General features: G+C 36.9%; 1 protein-coding gene across 1 annotated transcript in view; it reads right to left on the bottom strand.

Annotated features, from left to right (window-relative positions):
- Positions 1–23705, bottom strand: part of PTPN4 (protein tyrosine phosphatase non-receptor type 4) — a 304196-nt gene that overhangs the window by 72173 nt on the left and 208318 nt on the right. The window contains exons 13-14 of the mRNA XM_007937829.2: positions 14587–14712; positions 12492–12650 (exon numbers count right to left, since the gene is read on the bottom strand). Of these exons, the coding sequence (XP_007936020.1) occupies positions 12492–12650; positions 14587–14712 (285 nt within the window). The remainder of the gene's footprint in view (positions 1–12491; positions 12651–14586; positions 14713–23705) is intronic.

The following is a 23705-nucleotide window of genomic DNA, read 5'->3' as shown; positions in this document are numbered from 1 at the left end:
CTTTGGGTAGAATTGACATTTTCACAATGTTCAATCTTTCTATCCATGAGCATGGGATGTTCTTCCATTTTTGTAGATCTCTTATGGTTTCTTGAAGAATTTTTTTTTTATAGTTTTCTTTGTACAGGTCTTTTGTATCCCTGGTAAGATTTATTCCTAAGTATTTTATTTTTTTGGTAGCTATTGAGAATGGTATTGATTTCTGAAATGAAATTTTTAAGAATCAACTTGTGCTATCATGCTTGTCTTTTCCTTTGGCCGTAAGATTAGTCATGTCCTAAACAGGGGCTACTGTCAATTTGGGTCCCGGAATGAATATGACCTGGAACAGAGCCACAGCCAATCTGTGATATACATATAATGTAAATAATGTAAGAAAGAAGTAACCTTTGTTGTAAATCAATGAAAACTGGGATCATTTGCTACTGTAGCGTAACAACCCAAGATAGCTGATACAGAAATTGGTCAGAGTGGCCCTTGAATACACATATTCTCCCTTTGTAGAGGAGCTTATTTAGAGGCTCTTGCTAGACATCTGGTAGATCTGGGTAGTGAAGCTAAAAATGCAATTAGTGCCAAAGTTGACCAGCATTAATAATGAATGGTGTAGTTGTATGGTCCTCCAGGATGATTTCTCTTAAGAGAGAACACAATCCTTCTAACATACTGGTATAAAACACAACTGCTAAATTAAGTAGATGAACAACATGCTCAGGTTAGCCGTTGGTACAGAAGCACAAAATACTCTAAATCCTGGTAAGTTTCTAAGAACTCATCAGAGAATATACCCTTCCTTTTCAGAAGAAGTTTCTTTGAATGGCTAGTGATTCCAAGTCCCAAACATAGTAGTTTTTATTCTGCTAATTTCAACTAAGAAATTAGTTCAACCCAAGAACCCAAGCCTACAAGATCTAATATGTTCAAGTGTTACTGGTCCAGGAAAGTGTTTCCCTGGACCAGAATAGAGTCATGTACTTCAACCGTGGCATACTGCATGGGATTAGGGCAGGAAAAAAAAAGATGCCCCTTGGTAGACCCTCACAAACCCAAGATTTCTAAAATGCAGCTGACCAAGATTCCAGAACATTACAAAAACCAGAAGTCACTGGATTCTACATATATTGATCAAAAGGTTTCACTCCTTATATACAGCTAAGTGTAACCATTTCAGCAAGGTGAAAAGAATTTTCTTCCTGATTTTGCATATTGTTGTCATAATCAGGAAGCATTTAGTCTCAAAACTAATGAACTATGGGGAAGGTATAAAGTTGAGATCAGATGGGAATGGAGCCAGAGCAACTTTCCTCACTCTTGGGCTAAGAGTTTAAGTATAGGGCAAAAAACAAAAAACCCTGATCTGCAGTGGAATACCTAAGTGAGTAAAATCAGATGGGAAATGGTGTAACAGTGGCAACATTCATCTTCAAAAGAAGGATAGTATACTATTTCTAGATATTTTGTATGGTAGTTAAGTTTGTGTGTCAACTTGGTTGGGCCTGGTTGAGGGGCCGGGCAGCTGGTGGTAGTCATTTCCCATGATGAGACTGTGCGCGGTGTGATAAATTACTTAATGTGGCTTTTCTACCGGTAAGTCTTTGTAAACTCTGAGGTGGAATTTGCCATGAGCAACTGAGGAGCTCCTGATTGGTAAAGTTGTCCACCTGGGGTATTTCTGTTGGGAGTGGCACAAAACAATGTTCTGGGAGGTTCCTGCTCTCTCTCAGGTGTTTAGAATTCTGATAGTATGATTGGTTGGTTTGGCCACTCTGCCGGGCTCAAAAGGAGGCCTCCTAGAGGCAGAACTCTGACTGATGGCTGAGGAAGGACATGCTCCTGAGAGACATGCATTGCTGGATGTAGCCTAGCTGTTATTTAGCAGCCTGCCATGCTCTGCCGATCTGTGGACTTTTAATGGGCTTGAATTAATGGCCTGCTGTGTGGTTTGGTAATATTGGGACTGTGCCTTATTACTTGTCAACCTTGGGCTTGTCAGCCTCAGCAGCCAGCAGCTGAGTGAAGAAAAGCTTCCACTTCAGTGGGCTGGGAGCAGGAGGCAGACCTGAAGCCCAAGGTTGAGGGCCTTTCACCCAGCCCCTAGATCCTGGCACTTTGAACTCTGACTTAGAGCCTCCAAATTGTAAGAATAGACTCTTCTTTGTTAAGGCCATCCCATTTGTGCTATTTCCTTGTCAGAGTGGCACTAGGTAACCAGAACATTTTGCTAAAGCTGTTATATTTGCATTTCGAGGGTTGGGGCCTAGGCATGTATAGTAAAAAACAAAACAAAACAAAAACAGAAATGATTTTTATTGTGCATTTCTGATTAGAAACCATTCATGGCTTGTAATTGTGGCCAACACATATTTTTTTTTGGCCACTTGCTGTTTCTGCAAAAATTACACATAAATCTGGATTTCCAGAATGAAAAATCTGGAAACTCTGGAAACAATGGGCCTGTATCACAAGATGTCAACTACTGGATAAAGTAAAGTGGTCATTGCAGTCTTTGTATGGGGTCTCGGCACTACAACCCACATAGCTAACAGCAAGGAGAATGGAGCCCAGACTCATCAGATGGCCCAAGGTGCTGCAGAGGAAGGACAGGAACACTTCCAATTTCAGGAAAGGGGCTACAGCCTTCTCTCATAGTTTTATGTAACTTTTTTGCTAAAATAACGTCCCAGAGGGTGGTGGACAGGTTTTAATCCTTGACTGTTGTAAAGGGTTAGAAGGTCTGGGGAACTCTTATAATCTAACAATGTGCTCTCCTGGTATCATGGATTGAATTGTGTCCCTCCAAAAGATGTGTCAACTTGGCTGTGCCATGACTTTCAGTGGTTTGGCAGTTAGGTAATGTAATCATTCCTTATGATATGATCTGAGGTGTAAGCCAATCAGCTGTAAGGGGATTAGGGTGGAATGCAACACCCTTGATCAGGTCAAGGGGAATTTCCTTGGGTTGTGGCCTGCATCACCTTTTATCTTACAAGACATAAAAGGAGAAAGAATTAAGCAGAGAAGGAGGGGCTTGAATACCACCAAGAGAGAAGACCTAGGAGTGGAGCATGTCCTTTGGATCTGGGTACCTGTGCTGAGAACTTCCTCAATTCAGGTGAAGACTGATGCCAAGACACATAGTGATCTGCAAAGGATGCTTAGACCACAGATGTTGAAAGGAGATAAAGCCCTTCCCCCAAAGGCAAGAGAGGAGAAGGCCTTACCCTAGAGCTAGGGCCCTGAAATTGAACTTCTAGCTTTCTAAACTGTGAGAGACTGAATTTCTGTTTGTTAAAGTCATCACCTGTGATATTTCTGTTATAGTACCACTAGATAACTAAGACACCTGGAAATCCTGATAACAGTTCCCCATTTTAAGACACACACACACACACACACACACAGGCACTGGGGATTCAGTGGTAAAATTCTCACCTCCCATGAGTGAGACCTGGGTTCTATATCCAGCCAATGCATCTCATGCATATCCACCACCCATCTGTCATTGGAAGCTCGCAAGTTATTGTGATGCTGAACAGGTTTCAGCAGGGTGATCTATTTAGGAAAATCAGCCAGTGAAAAAACCCTATGAATCACAATGGTTCAATCTGCAAGTGACCATGGGGATGGTATAGGACCAGACAGCGTTTTGGTCTGCTATGCATGGGGTTGCCACCTCAACAGCAGGCAACAGCAACAACATATATACATACAAACTTACTAGGTGTGTGTGTGTGTATAAATAAAAAAAAAAGTAAAGGTAATCATTGGGAGGGATGAGACAGTCTGCTTCCATAAAGATTTGCGGCCTTAGAAAACCGATGGAGCAGCTCTACTCTGTACTATAGGGTCTCTAGGAGCTCTGGTAGCATAGTGCCTAAGGCATCTGACAGCTAAGCAAAAGGCTGCTGGTTCAAACCCACCAGCCACTCCTCGGAAAGAAGGTTGGGCAATCTACTTCTGTAGTGATACCACCTCGGAAACCTAAGGAGGGATCGCTATGAGTCAGGTCCAACTGGAAAGGACATAACAACAACAACATGAGTTGCAATGGGTTTGGTTTTGGGGATTTAAAGGTAATCAAAGATACCAACACAGACTCTTGAAACTCAGATATGGGGCAAAGGTTATCAATTATATTTTAAAGATATAATCCAAAAGTATTAACTCACTTTATTATAATAAATGATAACTTGCTTCTTCATATATAATGTAGAGCTATTTTATGTAGTCAATCCATTACCTACTGAAAAATTATCTAGGAAGATGACTTTTATTGGTAAACCATGAATTATAATTAGAAATTATAATACATTGAAAATAATGTCATGGAAGTCATCAATGCCAGTAACTGAGAGGGATGGAGGGAAAGCCAAGTTTTGAGGGCAAAGCAAAAGGAACTAATAAGAAATGGACAAAAGTGTGAGGACCCACTAGGTAAGACTAGGATAGGATGTTGTTGTTGTTGTTATGTGCCGTCAAGTCAGACCCGACTCATAGCAACCCTTCCTTGGGTTTCCAAGGCCATATCACTATGGAAGTAGATTGCCCAACCATCCCTCCGAGGAGTGTCTGGTGGGTTTGAACCCCTGCCTTCTGGTTAGCAGTCAAGTGCCTTACGCACTATGCTACCAGAACATCTAGGATAGGATAGTACGGGAAAGAAACTCAAGTTAATTAATTGAACACTTGAGGATTATAAAGTCTGCATAGACTCTCTTGTAATTAGGGACCTAAAGTTAAGAGTTTGGTGAATTCCTTGATGTATACAACCAGACAGCTGTACTTCAAACATGCAGACATATAAGTGGCTAAAAATAATATATTAAAAACTTGTCAGTATATATCTTAATAAAATCAACTGACAGAAACTATATAATTACCATAGCAACCATCTACTAAGCACTTTTTTCTCTGAACTCTACAAATCTCCTCAAATGCTCAAAACAACCCTAGGAGGTAGATGTTTCTATCATCTTATTTTTACAAGTGAGGAAATTGAAACTTACAGAGAGAAAATAACTCACCCAAGGTCACTTAATTAGAAGTGGCAGAATCAAATTTTAAAACAAGTCTGAATATAGAACTTATTCACTTATCACTACATTATAGTTGTACCTCAAAGAAAATAACTACAAGCAGCAGAAGAAAGTTATTTCAAATCAAGGGTTTGCCATTTTTTTTTTTTGTAGCAGCGGTACTTTCTCTTCAAATGAAATGCTTCTCAGAGGATAACTTATGAAATAGATAAAAGCTAAGCACTCCACCCGCCTTGTCAGTATAGAAGGCCTCAAAAGAATTCCTGAATCTGACGATTTTAAATCACTCCATCTTGGTTAGAAATGGTAATATTCCTATATTTTAAATTCTAATTAGAACTTACTTATATTTAAATGAATAGAATGCAACATCAGTAAATTTCAGCTCTAATACCACCATCTTTAATTAATAATTTACTTCTAATTCAATGGTAATTTTAATATGTTGTTGTTGTTGTTATGTGCCGTCGAGATGGACCTGACTCACAGCGACCCCTCCTTGGGTTTCCGAGGCAGTATCACTATGGAAGTAGATTGCCCAACCTTCCTTCCGAGGAGTGGCTGGTAGGTTTGAACCGCCAGCCTTCTGGTTAGCAGTCAAGTGCCTTAGGCACTATGCTACCAGAGCTCCTAATTTTAATATTTGAAAACCAATAATTTGCTCTATTATCCAAAGAGGGAAGGGAAACAAGGCTTAAACTATATATAGCACAAAATTTATCCACATAGAAATTCAGTATTTTGTGGATAAAGTAACTTTAGAATATTAAGGAAACAGAAAGGGGAGTAATTCTAAAAGGGGTTATCTCAGAAAATTATAAGCTAAAATAGTGTAATTTTCTGTGAAACAATTCTAGAAAAGAAGTAAATGGTAGACTGTGGTCTCAAATATCCCTGCCTACAAATGGTAACTATTCTAACACCCTCCTATTTGGTTCCAAAACAAACACACCTGAAAGTAGTTAGTTATCTTCTATTGTGAAGGAGACAACCTTACCCAGTAAATGAAGCTGGGACTTTGGTCTCATCTCTTATAAGCCCTATACTCACTCAAAAAATAGGGAACTGGTGAGATGTTTTCAAGATTTCTTTCAACATATGTTGAAATGCTCTGTGTTTATCTAACATATTGCTTGATTTCTTTTCACATTTGGACAACAGTAAACTAAAACCTATGGATTCCAAGTTACAAAGTGTATTCTCTAAATAGAATATCAAAAAAAGAAAAGAAAAAAAAATCAACAAAACCTTATCTGGTATACAAAGTTCTGCTGGCTGGCTCAGGTAGGAAGGCTCAAGTTTTAGCTCTGTAAACTGGAACAAATGCTTTAAGTGTGGGCTTTACCATCTGTAGGCTGGGGATTACATTCCTCCTACTTCACTGAGTTCTCCTGAGAACAGTGAGATAATTTATGTACAAGCCAATTGTAAGCAAATAATGTAAATTATTATTAGTTTACCACTAAGCTTGCTTTTTCAGAACTCTATTGCTGAGGTTAAAATTTGATTAATTTAATTTAAATGCAGTGTTATAGATTCACAAGTGAATATAAAAACATAAGCCTTATAAAATTCATGTACAAAAAGAAAGCCCCAGCAATTTTTAATTCTTATAAATCAGGGAGAGGAAGCAAAATATCTTAAGGTTTGATCTACCCTGAACTTTCTTCTCCACTTCAGGGCAGAGAAGCAGAGCAAACGGATTTTGATAGGGCAAGTGATTTTTTGGGGTTTTTCAAAAGTATAAAATTTACATATAGATATATACGTATGTATTGATATATATGTATCTGTGTCTTTTTGAAAAAACTGACTAAGATAATATGATTAGGATGTAAGAGTTGTATCATTTTTGGTTTGCAATAATACAAGTTTTTGAGATTCCACATATGGTCCATCTTTATGTCCTAAGAGTGATTTTCAAATGTAATTAATTAACAATTCACTCATGTCCTTAATTCTTGTATGCTCTTAAGTTTCATAATTAAAAAGTATATGCTTATTACTACAAAGGAGCTCTGGTGGCACAGTGGTTAAGGCATCTGGTTGCTAACCAAAAGGTTGGTGGTTTGAACTCACTAGTTCCTCTGCAAAAGAAAGATGTGATGATTTGCTTCTGTAAAGGTTTACAGTCTTGGAAACTATGGAGCAGTTCTGCTCTGTTCTGTAAGGCAGCTAGGAGTTGGAATTGACTTGATGGCAGTGGGTTTGATTTTTAGGTATTATTACAAATCAAACAAAAATGCTTAAGATTATAATTTTTTAATGAATTTTATTGAAATATAATTTATGTACGGTGAAATACACAAAACTCTGGTAGCTTAGTGCCTAAGGCACTTGACTGTTAACCAGAAGGCTGGCGGTTCAAACACACCAGCCAGTTCTCGGAAGGAAGGTTGGGCTATCTACTTCTGTAGCGATACCGCCTCAGAAACCCAAGGAGGGGTCGCTATGAGTCAGGGCTGACTTGATGGCACATAACAACAACAACAATAACAAAGTGACATGGTTCAATGCTTTTTTTTTTTTTTTTTTTGCAGTGTTCCCTTCCCTCTCCTCTCACCCCTGGCAGCCAACAAAGAAAGTTTCCCTCCATATATAAACCCTTCCTTGACCCTCCACAACAACGAACTAATACTGTGTTTGTCCTTCTGTGAATGACTTATTTCACTCAGCATAATGTCCTCCAAGTTCATCCATATTATGCAGTGTTTTGCAGACTCTACATTATTCTTTAGTGCTGCATAGCATTCCATTATGTGTGTGTACCATAGTTTGTCATCCATTCTTCCACTGATGGGCATGTAGGTTGTTTCCATCTTTTTGCTATTGTAAATAGTGCTGCGATGAACATGAGTGTGGATGTATCTGTTCCTGTACTGGCTCTCACCTCTCTAGGATATATACCTAATAATGGGATTGCTGGGTCAAACGGTATCTCCAATTCCAGCTTTCGAAGAAAATGCCATATTGCTTTCCACAGTGGTTGTATCACTTCACAGTCCCACTAGCAGTGTATGAGAATCCCAATCTCTCCACGTCCTTGCCAGCATTTGTTATTTTCTGTCTTGTCGAACCTTGCCACTAGTGCTGGGATGAGATGGTATCTCACTATTGTTTTGATTTGAATCTCTCTGATGGCCAATGATTGTGCGCATCTCCTTCATGGATTAGTTGGCCACCTGAATATCCTCTTTGGTGAAGTGTCATGTCTTCTGCCCATCTTTCAATTGGATTGTTAATTCCTTTGGGTTGAGGCATTAGAGTTTTCTATACATCTTGGAGAAAGGTCCCTTGCCAGATAGGAAATGTAATCGGCAAATATGAATTTGCTGTCATTTTTGTTATGTGATTTTTCATGGTGTCGACTTCTTTTTTCCATATAATTTTCTATGCTGAGCTTGCTTTGTTTATGAATCGTGTTATCACTTACTTCACTGCTATTGTTTTAGTATTTGCTAAATATTTGTGCTGGTCCTCTTTTTAATTCTGATGTGAAGGTTTATAATTTTTCTTTGCGGTTACTCTGTGATTTATAGTTTTCTTCCTAAGTTTAGAACAGTTTATTCTATCTTGTAGTTGTCTTGCCATCCCTACCATCTAGTTCTGTAATGACACAGTTTTTTCCCTTTTTTTGGTTTGTAGTTGTCCTCATTTGTCAATTGATGTCACTGGTTCCCTGTTTACAATCTTCTAGGCTTATTACTTTGGATACTTCCATAGCTGGGTTATGTCATCATGTATATTAATGCTCAGTTGTTGTTGGCTATTGTTGCTTCTTTGTCCAAAGTACTGCCTTTAGCATCTCTTGTAAGGTTGGTTTGGTTTTACCAAATTCCCTTAATTTCTGCTTATTTGGAAATGTCCTCATTTCACCATCATATTTGAGGGACAATTTTGCTGGGTACATAATTCATGGTTGGAAATTTTTCTCTTTCAGGGTTTTATATATACCATGCCATTGTCTTCTTGCCGGCATGGTTTCTGTGGAGAATCCGAGCTTAGTCTTACTGGTTGTCTCTTGGAGGTAACTTTTTGTTTTTCCTGTGCTGTCTCATGATTCTTTGTTTGTCTTTGGTTTTGGTGAGTTCGACGCTGGTATGTCTTGGTGATTTTCTTTTGGGGTCTATCCTGTTTGGGGTTCACTGGGTTCCCTGAATGGATTTATTCTCATCTTTCATCATATCAGGTATGTGTTTTTCCAACAAATCTTGGACAATTTTCTCAGTGGTTTTATTTTTCTCTTCCTCTTCTGGAATTCCAATTACACATAGGTTATTACTTTTGATGGTATCCCACATGAACCTTAGGCTTTCTTCATTTTGTTTTGATCTTTTTTCTGACTGATCCCTTTCCAAGAAGTATTCAGGTATTCGTCTTCAATCTCATTAAATCTGTCTTCCATTGCATCAATTCTACTCTTTTGCCCTTTCAATGTGTTATCTATTTCTGACAATTTAGTATTAATCTTCTGGACTTCTATCTGTAGATTTTGAATCATTCTAATTTCTCATTTATTTTGTTCTTGTATTTTCTTCTGAAATTCTTCTAGGGTTTTGTCTGTGTTTCCCTTGATCTGTCTCTCAATTCTCTGAAGATACCTAACTAAATATAATTCTTCTGAATTCCTTATCAGGGAGTTCCTTGATAAGGATGCTGTGTCTTCCTCAAGGACATGTTTTGAGTCTGTATCTTGGTCCCTTGTTTCTCATGCTTTATCTTCCTTCTTTGTGTGGACTGTGATGCTCTGTTGTTCCGAGGCATTGTGACGTTTTGTGTTTATATTTAATTGGTGATTGTATGTTGGAGTGACTTGCTCACGGCTTTCATTTTCTTTGTTTTGTTTGTATGTTATCTACACAGGCAGAGTACTGTACTGTGCTCCTCTATCCACTAGTTGGCAGCACTTATAAACTCACTACCTGTCTCCTTTCCTGGTGTCAGCGTCTTATATGGCCCTGCCTACTTTGGCAAACAGAGCCTACTCTTAGGTCCCTAGAATCCGAATGAGAATGCTGTCACTTTAAAATCCAAAATGGCTGCCATTTGTAAACATTCAAAATGGCTGTGCCCTCAATCACTTTAAATATCCAAAATGGCTGCTGTGTGTAAACAATGAAAACGGCTGCGCCCTCCAGACAGAGGAAAGTCAATAGTTCAGGTTGTTTCCCTCCTTGCTGTTTCCTTCCTAGTCATAGGCCACCAGTGCAGTCGTCCCTGCAGCCCAGGGCTGATCTTTAGGCCAATTCTCCGGTCCCAACAGTACTTGGAAATATTCAGGCTGTTGCTCCCATCAGAGTAGCCAACAGTCCACAGCTCCGACTGTCTCACTGTTTTCAATCAGGTTTTTCCATTAGTTGGTGCCTAATCCACTTCTGTATAGTTCTTTTCAAAGCTCAGGGCTGTAGGATTATCTTCTGTATCTCTGTCAATTAGTTTTTCTTTTCTTTGTTGAAGAGGGTCTGTGTCGCTTGTCTGCCTATTCCTCCATCTGACCACAAGATTATAATTTTTAAAATAACCAAACTTAAAGTCCCATCACTCCTATCTTCTTTCAACTTACTCCCTATGGACACCATGATACAGTTTACATCCTTCCTACTCCTTTATTCTTTATAATGTATGCAAACAATTAAAATGTTTTGCTAAGATATAAGTTACCAAGACTAAATTTCTACCTGTCTTGATAGCTTAACCAGTCTTCCTTAGCTGACCCTACCTATAAACAACCAGGGCTCTTATACATCTGGTCATGTTTTCCTGGTATACCTACAACTGCTTTGCTGACCACTTCCATCTACTCTTCCATTTATCAGTCTGTTTTTAACTTTTCATCCAAATCCAAACAAATGCTGTCAAGTCAATTATGACTCATGGCAATCCTTCATTTCATTCACTGTATCTTATACCTCTTTCTCTTTCTCATTAATTAATGAATTTTCTTACCTATCTAATTTGTAAGCATTTTTTCTCCAATTCTCATGCTGTATAACTATGTGACTTTGCCTACATGAGCTATCTGCATTATAAAATCAATAAATCAAGTCATTGTATATTAATGGTGGGTAAACAGATTGTTCATTAAAATGGTAAGATATAAATAAGCAATCATGAAGTTGAATGTATGTATTAATATGGAATGTGAGGAATGAATGTTAGAAATGATGTATGTATGCTTTTTGTAACTAATTTTTACTGTGATGTTCATCTTCATTCTCCCTTGATATTTAATTTTCCCAAAATTGTTTATTCATCCTTGTGGTATAGTAAATTCCCTGGTATAGCTTTTCTAGCCATAGTCTTTGTAAACTCCATGGTAGAATTTGCCATGAACAACTGAGTAGTTCCTCATTGTTAAAGTTATCCACCTGGGATATTTCTGTTGTGAGTAGCAGGAAGCAATTTCTGTGAAGTTCTCTCTCTCTCAGATGTACAGAACTGTGATGTTGGGATTGGTTAGTTTGGCCAGTCTGCCAGGCTTAAAAGGAGCCCTCCTAGAGGTAGAAGGAGTCTCTCTGACTGCTGGTTGAAAAGATGTACTGCTTAGAGAAATGCGCTCCTGAGAGACATGCACTTACTGAGAGAGAGATGCAAGAGACAGGCACTTGCTTGGAGACATGAGAGACATGTGCTGAGAGAGACATGCACTGCTGAGAGAGATGTGAGAGACATGTGCTGTTGAGAGAAACACTGTTGGCTGCTAACTGAGATGGCTGGTTGTAAGAGACTGAGTACATTTCTGAACTTGAATTGTAGCCTGTTCCTTCCCTAATAAAATCCATAATCTAGTTTTGTGTGGCCACTGCAGCAAATTATCGAACCCAGCAGAGAGGTGGTGGGTACTGCGGGAGGAACGGTTGGTGTCAGAGTTGGTGAAAGGGCTGGAGGGAAGCAGCACGTTTGGCCTCGCAGGAATAGGCCTTGGGTTACTGATGTTGATTCTGTCTTCCTCTTGTGGGGTTAGAGGAGGTCAGAAGATGTGGCCTCCCTGCCTCTTTGGCAATCCTTATGGAATATTATAATATATAATATATATATAATCCCTTAAAAAATATTAAGAAAAACTCTACTTTTCACTATCCTGGTTCTTGACCTCAGTGCTAAATTATTAGAAATATTTAATTATATGCATTAAAATTTCAAAAACATAATTGTTGAATGGGAACTTAAACTGCTGGGTAAGCCTTCACTAAAAACAACAATGAAATACTACTTAAAAAAAAAAAAAATCAAGAACATTCTGAGTCAGCAAAATAACAACAGAATTTTTTTTTTTTTTTGGGGGGGCTGTCCAACAAGAGGTCTGAGGGATAAATAAGGACATTTACAAATATGTAAGATTTTTCAAGTCACATAAAATATATCAAATACCCTAATTTTCCCAATTACTTTAAGTAAAGAAAATTGGGGCATCTGAAAATACAGATTAGGATACTAAATGAAAAATGGTCTTACGGTGATGATTCCAGAACAATGCTATTAGCTTGTGTTGATGATGGAGATCTGTGATTCACAAATACTTCGCTTGGGGAAGTGTGAACCACATGATCTACTAAATGTCCAACTGAAGATGGTCGTAACCGGGTTCCCTCTTGTCTGAAGGCAGAATTTCGACTAAATAAAGAAGGAGAAAAGTTGAATAAAAATATGCTTAAATTAAAAAAATTTCAAGTTTCTTAATTATTTGGTTTTATCAAAAAGTGGGTATGTGTTTTTAAGACTATGTTGATTAAGCAAGTCTTACAAAAGTGGTATGATGTTGATAGAAAGGGAATGGGAAGTTGGCTATTTCAACAATCGGTCACAAGGATTTTACCTATTCAGTCATCTAACTACTTAAATGTGTCTAGCGTTTAGTCCCTAAAACTTTGCATCTTATTCAAAATTTCTAAAATAAATGGGTTAGAAATACCTTGTAGTCTGAATTATTTTTAAATCCTTAAATTATTAAATTATTAAATTATTTCTGGGACCTTCTTTAAATACTAAGAATAGATAGTAAATACCATATGAACATAGGTATAAGTTACACAATCACATGAATTATTATTCATTATGACACCGAACATTCGAGCACTTAATAAGGGCCAGACACCAGTCTGAGCATTTTATATATATCATCTCATTTAATTATAACATTACAAGAAAAACATTATTGTTATACTTTTATAGATGAGGAAAATGAGACAAAGAGATTAAATACATAACTTGCCCAAAGTTCAAACACACATTGACTCCAGGGCCGTATGCCTAATCACTAAACTATATTGTTGCTTTAGACTTATAGTGGGGGTGGGTGGTGGGTGGGGGAGAATTCAGATCATTACTAATTGTTTCATTAACTAGAACTTTCAATCACAGCTATGGCTGATTAATTACTTGAATCATCTGGTTTAAATTTCTTGTGTCTTCTATTACTTGCTATAATTGTTTAGTGGTGCTGGTAACAAATGGAGAAATGGCTGGCTACAAAAGAAAGCAGAAAAAGAAGGTTCTTGATTCTCTTCCCACAAGCTGATTAGGTTTTAAATATATGCAGTCTTTTATCAGGAAAGAGGATTTAGCAATCTGCAATTAACAAAATAGAAACTTTTGAGTCTACTTTTTCTAGAAGTAAAGAAGACACTAAAGTATTAGGTAACTTTCTGTGATTCAAGTTATTTATGTACATAAACTTCTAATATGGTAGAAGTTTATTCTTAGACTAATAAACACTCCATCAATGACAAATGTGCATAAATTATTTTTAAAGGAATATGTCTTCAAATATATTTCATACTAAAATTCAAATCTTTTTATAAATGAATGTTTTTGGTTAATAGTGTTTCTCCAAATGTTGATATCTATCTATCTATCTATCTATCTATCTATATATATATATATCTCATAATCTTAATTACATACATATATTATAGACAACACATTTGTTCATATTATAAACTTAAGATACCTTTGGCTAGTGCAATTTCATTATCTTACTATGTAGGACAAAGCATGCAGCCTTTGTGAGAAATGCTAACTTGAAGTACATACGTAGTTAAGTGGTAAGTCACACAGTGCTTCTTAGCACAGCTAGAGTCTTGTGGAGACTGGTGTTAGAAATACCTTTTTCTAGGACAGAGAGAGTGCTAGAGTAATGGCTAGGTGAGGGCTTAAGTAACAAAAGCACAATCACTTAGGAAGTATTTTCAAATAACATATGTTCCTCTAGAAATTTTATTGGGAATCTACATGGAAAAGAATCATGTCAACAACAATCATAGGAGGTTTTAAGTCTAACAGATCTTGATTTATTGGTTAGGGATGCTTAATGTGAAAGTCAACTATTTAGGAAAGTGAGGGTCTTTGTTTAATGCTCTGCTCTCTAATTTCCTGAGGCTATTCCATGCCACTTCTGCAATGAGCTGTAGGTCAAGGAAAAATAATGCTCTGGAGCAACAAATTTAACCAAGAGCTAAATTTCACGTGTCGTAATCTTTAGGCAATGGAAATACTCAGCCAATAATTTAGAAATTAGCAAAACAAACATCTGCTGTTACTCTTTACTTACTGATTAGGAGTTCCAGGTGGAGACCTTGATGGAAGGCTTTGTGTTTCTAACCTGTCATCAGACAAAGAATTCCTGCTCACTACTTCCCAATCCATTAATTTCTGTGCCAAGGGCTTACTTGGGGATCTGCAGAAATAATTAAAATCATATGTGAAAAGTTTTATGTTTATACCCTAAACTATGAACCAAATCCTAGAATTTGTCTTAATAGATTCTATTCTACACGAGTCAACATAGATTACTTATATCAATATGTTAGAGGCTATTTGGGAGCTCTGGTAGCGTAGTGCCTAAGGCACTTGACCAGAAGGCTGGCAGTTCAAACTCACCAGCCACTCCTTGAAAGGAAGGTTGGGGAATCTACTTCTGTAGTGATACTGCCTTGGAAACCCAAGGTGTGGTTGCTATGAGTCAGGTCCAACTCGATGGCACATAACAACAACAACAACAACAGAGGCTATTTAACAAATAATTTTCTAAAAAAGTTCATTTGCTTTGAATGAAGAATGAAGGAATAAGCTAGGAAGAGTAGGCAAGAAAATAAGGGAGAAAGAGAGAGAGAAAGAAGAAACAAAAATGGAAAGAGTAAAAAAGACAACAAGGGAAAAGTTATTAAAGGTTTTCTCAGATGTTATAAATATCATAGATATTGTCTATTCTTATTATAAAGTATCTGAAACTCTAGCTTATCCTATCATCAGTTTTGACTCAGAGTGACCTCCACATGGTTTCCAAAACTGTAAATCTTTATGGAAGCAGATTGCCTCATCTTTTTCCCATAGAGCTGGTGGGTTAGTAGCCAAATGCCTTACCTACTGAGCTCCTTAGCCTATCTTACAATATATTAAACAATTCCTAATACATTTTCACCTTAATGTCTTTAATCTAAACCCTGCTCCTGACTCACGGTGGTCAGAGCAAAAACAAAATGCCATGTATTTTATATATATATATATGTATATGTGTATATATATATACACATATACATACACACACACACACACATTTCACATGGTAAGGCAGTGAGTTTTCTTTCCCTTTTCCTAAACATCTGGAAAGTTATCTATTTTGTATTGTGGTGGGGAGTAGAAAGGTATGTTTTATTACCTATCTATATATTGGTCAGCTATCTTAGTGATCAATGGGCATTTTCTAAAACAGAGGTAATTTTATCATTTTTAAAAAATGATATTCATGCAGACTTTACTTTCCATAAATGAATTCAAAGTAATTTAAAGCATGAACATTTCCCATTATCCTGAGTTTAAATTATAATTTATTGACTTGAAGAAAATTCAGGATACCATCTAGTCCAGTCTTTTCATTCTGCAATGCAAATATTCATATCTGTCACAATAAAATGAAAGTACACTAAATGCATGCTTTGGAGTTTTAAAAAGTAGTAGAGATTACTAAAAGAAACCTGAACATTGATGGCTCTTCTATTAATACAAATTCTTAATGTTATTAACTTACTCTTTCCCTATATTATAAGACTATAAATATAAACTGTAAAAGACTTATCTAACTACAATCAGATCAACTACTTTTATTTTCTAAGAACAGGAAAAAAATAATTTGAAGAGGAAAAAATCCAACATACTCACCTAGCATAAAGCTTCAGAACACTTCAACATGGGTGTAAATGCTTTACATTTAAAACTAAATTTCAGGTATTTTACTTTATTAACAGTTTTAACCTCAGAGACCCACCCATTCAAGCTTGCTGTCTATGCTTCCTGTTGAATGTGGAAATTTCAGAGAAAAAAATACCACAATGCATTAGTGTGTTTGCAATGTGGTAAATTTATTTTCTGACTGGCACCTTATTTTTCTGCTGTATGAGTATATTCGTTTGCTCTTTTAGATATGATTATATGACAACTTTATAACTGTTAAAACTATTAAGAGAATTTTGCCAAGCATGTCAGGCCATCACAGTAAGAGTCTTATAAATTATAAAATATTCCACAAAATCCTAATCTTTCAGAGGTACCGGGATCATTAAAGTAGTTTAGTACTATTAAAACCTTGTCCCACCTGATGACTACTATTTCAAGGAAGATTCAATACATTACAGTAGAACAAAAGAAACAGGAGAGAGATTTGAGGCTTGTCAATGAACTACCAATAATTCACTGATTGCATTTTTTTCATTTATAAAACAGCTTGTTAAACAACTTAAATTCACATTTTAATAATGCATGTAACAAAAATGAAGAACTAAAATGGAGGTACAGTGATTTATATATTTCTAAAAAACATGATATGATCATAATATTACAATAGTAACATTTATAAATACAGCCATTTGTATGTGATATTAACCATAACATATAAATACTTCTATGCTTTGGTATTCATAGTAGGACATTATGCTACAGAACTAGTCATTAAATCATATATATTAAATACTAAGCAAGAAAAAAAGTTACTTACTAGGAAAATTATTTTTTAAAAAGTGTAAGTGTATTGTTATGATGTAGTTACAACAGTAATAATCAGAAACATTTAATTTGATTTTAATAAGTACTGAGTGTTATAAATACATTATACTACTAAGAACTAGAACAAACACATTCTAAATTAAAACAACAAAGCCAGGGGGAGGAGACAAGATGATAACTTATTGATATATTTCACTCAGTTCCTCTGTAACAAAGACTCGAAAAACCAAGTGAAACAGATATAGACAGTAATCCTGGACATCTGAGCAATAAATTAAGGATAAATAATTAGATTAAATACCAATTGGGAAAAGAAACAGAACAAAAACAATGACTGAAGAGACAGAGGAGGGAACTGACAGAGAGAGGCCATTTTAAGACACAGAAGGCAACAAACATAGGTAAGGAGAAGCCGACTCCACAGAATCCTCATTAAAACAGAGATATAGTGCAAATGAATCCAGAATAAAACAAGGAGAACAGAATATGAGCCAGATCTAAGAAAGGAGAGTGCAGGGAAGTAGGTGAGAATTCCAGTGGCATAAGTGACTGCAGAGCAAGAAAGGAGCCAGTAAAATGGGATGAAATCCCTCATCAGTAGTGAGTCCACCTTGTCTAGGGTGAGGGCCTAGCTCTGTGAGGTGGTGACTGTAGACACCAGACTTTAGGCAACCTCCTCCCTCAACTGAGTTGGGGCAAGAACCAGATAATAGACTACACTCATCCAGAAGTCCACTGGGCCAATGCCAGTGAATGGCGATCAAAGAAGTGCATTCTCCTGCTTTCCTGACATCTTCCTAGTGATCAGGGGTGAGGCCCCATCCCTGTTTCCACAAAAGAGTGGCTAGAGACCTTTCCCCATAAACCCAGGGGGCTCCACCAGCAGCCAAGTGCCATAACATGCCCTTAGCAGACTGAGCTATGCATCTGATGACGACATTCTGTGTACTTGACACCTGTGTGATTAACAGGATGTGCTTTTATAGACTGCAAGCTGTGCCTGCAACCTCCAATAGCCTCCACGTTATGGACTTCTGAGAATCACGTGCCCTGTATGTGCCATTGCTGTTTCCCTGTGACCAGGGGCACACACTTATGTGGATCATGGGACAGCTATCTGCTGCCATTGTGACTAGCTGTGTGACTCCTGTGGATAGGCTGCCATATGCCTACTGCCTTAGAAGTGTAAGGCAACCATTGCCATACCACTTTTTTCTTTTCTTTCTTTCCCACCTCTTTTTAATTTTTTCCCTCTTTTTCTTTTTCTTCCTTTCATTCGTTTTTTTTTCCTCAAGCCCTTTTTCTTCTTTTTCTCTGACCCATCCAGCAAGAGGTGAAATAGTTTCCCCCCTAGTCAGCCATACCTACTATAGCTACTACCTACAATGCCACCACCTGCTCCTGTTCCCACTGGGTCAATGACAAACAGTGAAAAACACTTGCTCACAGCACCTGCAGCTGCTCTTCAAGACCAGAAGAGATCCATGCCCACAATCCCACAAGTTACTCTACTCACCCAGAGACAGATGGGGAATGGCCCAGAGCTGCCAAACTAGTAAGCAAAGTAGCACACCTGCAATGCCAGCCCAGATATATCAAAATAAAGCAAAACAAAAAATCAGGGTGGAACAACATAATCAACAAATAAAAAAACAACTCCAAAATGTCTTGGAACAACAGACAACTTTAAATCAAACAAAAAGAAAACAAGATAATGTAAATAAGTGACCAAACTAAGGAATTAGGAAACCTCCCTGAGGAAGAACAGGTTAAAGAATTACCTGATAAAGGAATTCGAAAGATTTATATGTAGGGCCTTCCAAGAGATCAAGGAAACCACAACAAAATCAAGGAAAAGACAACACTCTAGAAGAATTCAAAAAAAAACAATACAAGTGCAAAATGAAAAAATATACAATTAGGAATCATAAAAAACAGCAATTAGAAATCCAAAAGAATAACACTAAAATTTCTGAGACAGGAAACACTGGAAGGACAAAAGAGTAAAACTGAATCAACAGAAGGCTGGATCAGCGAATTATAAGACAAATACTTTGACACCAATTTGTATGAGGAAAAATCAGAAAAAAAGAATGGAGAAAAATTAAGAAATCCTGAGAATTATGTGGGACACTATCAAGAAGAAAAATTCAAGTGTGATTAGAATTCCAGACCAAGAGGATACAAACACACACACACGCACACACACAAACACACACAAAACAAAACAAAGAACTGCCAAAGATTTGCTAGCAGAAAACATCCCTAATATCAACAAAGATGAAAAAATATTCATCTAAGCTCAACAAATCCCATAAAAGAGAGATCCCAAAAGAAAGTCACCAAGACATGTTATAATCAAACTTTCCAAATCAAAACCAAAGAGAAAGAGAACAGTTTGCGAAAAGTGATATGTTACAATAAAAGAAGAACCAATAAAACTAAACTCTGTTCCTTGGCAGAAACCCTGTAGGCAAAAAGGCAATGGGATGACAAATATAAAACTTTGGAAGAAAAAAATTGCCAACCGAAAATTATATATCCAGTAAAACTGTCCATCAAATATGATGGTGAAATTAGGACATTTCCAGGTAGATGGAAATTAAGGGAATTTATAAAAACCAGACCAACTCTATAAGAAATACTATAGGGCATCCTTCAGACACAGAATCAATGACTTCAGACAACAACCTGAGATTAAAATACTTGGCAGCATCATCCAGAAACTAACCCAGAAAAAGAATTCCCAAAAATAAACTTGTAACATATAGTAATCTCATTCCTGATACACATTCTCAGCAAAGTAAGAATAGAAGGGAAATTTGTCAACTTAATTGAAGATATACACCCAAAGCTAACAGCCAACATTATTCACAACACAGAGAAATTGAAAGCATTCCCCTCATGTACAGGAACCAGACAGGGATGCTCTCTGTCACCATTCCCCATTCAGTATTGTACTGAAAGTCCTAGCCAGAGCAATAAAGCAAGGAAGGAAAATAAAAGGCCTCCAAATTGGTAAGGAAGAAGCAAAACTATCCCTATTTGAAGATGATTTGATCTTATAAATAGAAAATCCCTCAGATTCAACAAGAAAACTACTGGAACTAATAGAAGGATTCAGCAAACCGGCAGGGTACAAGATCAACATAAAAAAATCAGTCAGATTCCTCTGCACCAACAAAGAAAACTCTGATAAAGAGATAAGGAAAACAATACCATTTACAACAGACCCTCAAAAGATGAAATATTTAGGAATAAACCTAACCAGCAATACAAAATATTTATACAAAGAAGACTACATAACACTATTACAAGAAACCAAAAGAGACTTACATAAATGGCAGAAAATGTCACAATCATGGATAGGAAGACTTAACATTGTGAAAATATAAATACTACCCAAAGCAATCCATAGATATAATGCAATACTGATCTAAATTCGATCAACATTCTTTAAGGACATGGAAAAACCAGTCACTAATTTTACACATAAAGGAAAGAGTCCTTGGATAAGGAAAGCACTACTGAAGAAGAACAAAGTAGAAGGCATCACACATCCCAACCTCAAAACCTACTATGCAACCATGGTAGTCAAAATATCTTAGTACTGATACTTCCGGAGAGATACCACCTCAGAAACCCAAGAAGAGGTCACTATAAGCAGGATTCTACTTGACAGTAGTGACTTTGTTTTGTTTGTTTGCTTGTTTTGGACACAATGACAGACACATACACCAATGGAACAGAATTGAGAACCCAGTAATAAATCCATTCACCTAGGGATAACCGGTCTTTGACAAAGGTCCAAAATCCATTCAATGTAGAAGAGCCAGTCTCTTTAGCAAATGGTGCTGACAAAACTGGTTATCTACCTATTTCTAGAAAAATGAAGCAAGATCCATACTAAACCATATACAAAAACTAACCTGAAATGGATCAAAGACCTAAATGTAAAACCTAAAACTATACAGATAATCAGAGAAAAAAATAGGTACATACGTCAAGGCCCTGATTTATGGCTTACACAGACTATCAAACATAACCAAAAGCACAAACAACTGAAGATAAACTAGATGACTACATCCTAAAAATTTAATACATATGTGCAGCAAAATACATCTCCAAAACAATAAAAAGAGAACCTACAGATTAGGAGAAAATATTTGGCAATGATACATACAACATGGGATTAATCTCTAAAGTTTATGGAAAACCTCAATACTTCAAAAACAAAAAGACAAACAACCCAATTAAAAAATAGGCAGAGGACATGAACAGATCTTCACCAAAGAAAACACTTGGCACCCCACAAACACATGAAGAAATGCTTGCCATCATTAGCCATCAGAGAGATGCAAATCAACTCAACAACATTATCAACTTGAACAATGACGGATCATTTCATCCCAGCAATTATATCAAAATTCAACGAGACAGAAAACAATAAACGCTAGCAGAGGTGTGGAGACTAGAATCCTCACATACTGCTGGTCAGACTGTAAAATGGTGTAACCATGGTGGGAAACAGTACAGCACTTCATTAAAAAGTTGGAAATATAAATACCATATAATCCAGCAATCCCACTACTAGGTGTATATCCTACAGAAGTAAGAGCGATGACATAAACAAATATATGAACACTCATGTTCACGGCAGCATTAATCACAATAAGAAAAAGATGCAAACAATCTAAGCGCCTATCAATGGATGAATGGATAAACAAACTATGGTACATACTCACTGCCATCGAGTCATTTTCGACTCACTGCAACTCCCATTGGGTTTCCGAGGCTGTAAATCTTTATATAAGTAGATCATCTGTTCTTCTTTCTGTGGAGTGGCTGGTGGGTTTGAACTGCTGACCTTCTGGTTAGCAGTCAAGTGCCTTATCCACTATGCTGCCAGAGCTTCTATTCAATATTAAAAAACAACAAAGAATCTACAAAAAAACCTCATAATGTGGATGAAACTGGAGGACATTATGCTGAGTGAAAAAAGTAAATCACAAAAGGACAAATACCGTGAGTCCACTAATATAAAAAATTCAAGGAAATGTTAACATACAGAAGGAAACATTCTTTGCTGGTGACTTGTGATGAGAAGGGAGAGGGGTGAAAATCACTAACTAGATAATAGACCAATATTAATTTGATTGAAGGAAAAGGCAATATACAAAAAGAGGATGATCAGCATATTATCACTAAGGCAAAGGAAGACACAGAGAGCTGTAAAAAGTTACAACAAAGGGAAATATTATTACATATACAACCAAGCAACGTCAATAATAACAAACAATTATCTATGAATGAATACATAGGCAGACAGGCAAGCTGAACATGTATGGGTAGCTGGACAGGTCTATACCAACGACTATATATAGGTTTGGCAGAGTATATTTCTATATATATATTTGTATGTGCTGTAAATATATATCCATGTATACAGTAGAACAATCAAGGGGCAAAGTTATGAAAACTTCTTAGCCATAACCAAACACGTTGATGCAATAAATCACTGGGCTTGCAGGTTTAGGATGATAGTCTTGGGGGGACAGCTAATTCAACTGGCAAAACATAGTTTACATAGATAATATTCTATATCCTGTTTTGGTGAGCAGTGACTGGGGTCTTAAAAGCTAGTGAGCAATCATGGTATAAGTATTGGTCTTTGTCCATCTGAAGCAAAGAAGAGTGAAGATACTCAAAGACATATGGAAACAAAAAGGCCAAATGACTAACAGACCACGCAAACTTAAGTCTCTTCAACTCTGAGACAAGAAGAATGAGATGGTATCCAGCTACCATGACGGAATGCTCTGATAGGGATCACAACAGAAAGTGCTGGATAGAGTGGGAGAAAAATGTGGAACAAAACTCAAAATTATAAAAAAGACCAGGTTTATTGGTCTGATATACACTGATGGAACCCCTGAGACTGGTCCTTAGTCATGCTTCAAGCCTGGAACTGAACCCACACCTGCGGCTCAACCTTCAGCCAAGCAACAGACCGGTCTAAAAAGCGAACACTAACACTAGAGGAGTACAAACTCCTTACAACAACGGGCCATACAAAATGAAAAGAGCAGCTTTTGCCCAGGGATAAAGCTCAGAAGGCAGAAAGGGACAGAAAAGAAGGACTAATACAAACGGGAAACAGAGCGAAGAGTAATGATACACTGTGAGGACTGCAATCAATGTCACAGAACAAAATGTGTAAGAATTGTTGAAATGGAAAACCAGTTTACTCTGTGAACTTCCACTCAAATAACAATAAAAAGTTAAAATAAAAATGAAACAACAAAGCCAACAAGACATAATTTATATTTTTCCTCTAGAGCAACTGTAGGGAAAGTAATTTCAAATTAACATTTTACTATATATTTCATCCATGTTCAGTTCTTTAGTATTTTCTAACTAAAACACCAATATCTAAGATTGTAAAATGGGGGATTTAAATAATTTAGGTAGCTATATCAATTATGGTTGCAATCTCTATGCTGTTTTTTCTCCCTTTAAAAACAACAAAACCACTAATGTTGCATCAAGATTTATATTTAATAGGGAAATAGAGGTTCCAGCAAGATGGCGGACTAGGCAGAAGGATTGCACAGACCCTCTTCAACAAAGAAAAGGGAAACCAACTAACACAGACACAGAAGATAATCTTGG

This window comes from Orycteropus afer, unplaced genomic scaffold, assembly GCF_000298275.1.
Source record: "Orycteropus afer afer isolate SDZICR_OR568_19922 unplaced genomic scaffold, OryAfe1.0 scaffold00004, whole genome shotgun sequence".
Classification (NCBI taxonomy): domain Eukaryota; kingdom Metazoa; phylum Chordata; class Mammalia; order Tubulidentata; family Orycteropodidae; genus Orycteropus; species Orycteropus afer.
This window is presented reverse-complemented; position numbering and strand designations above follow the sequence as displayed.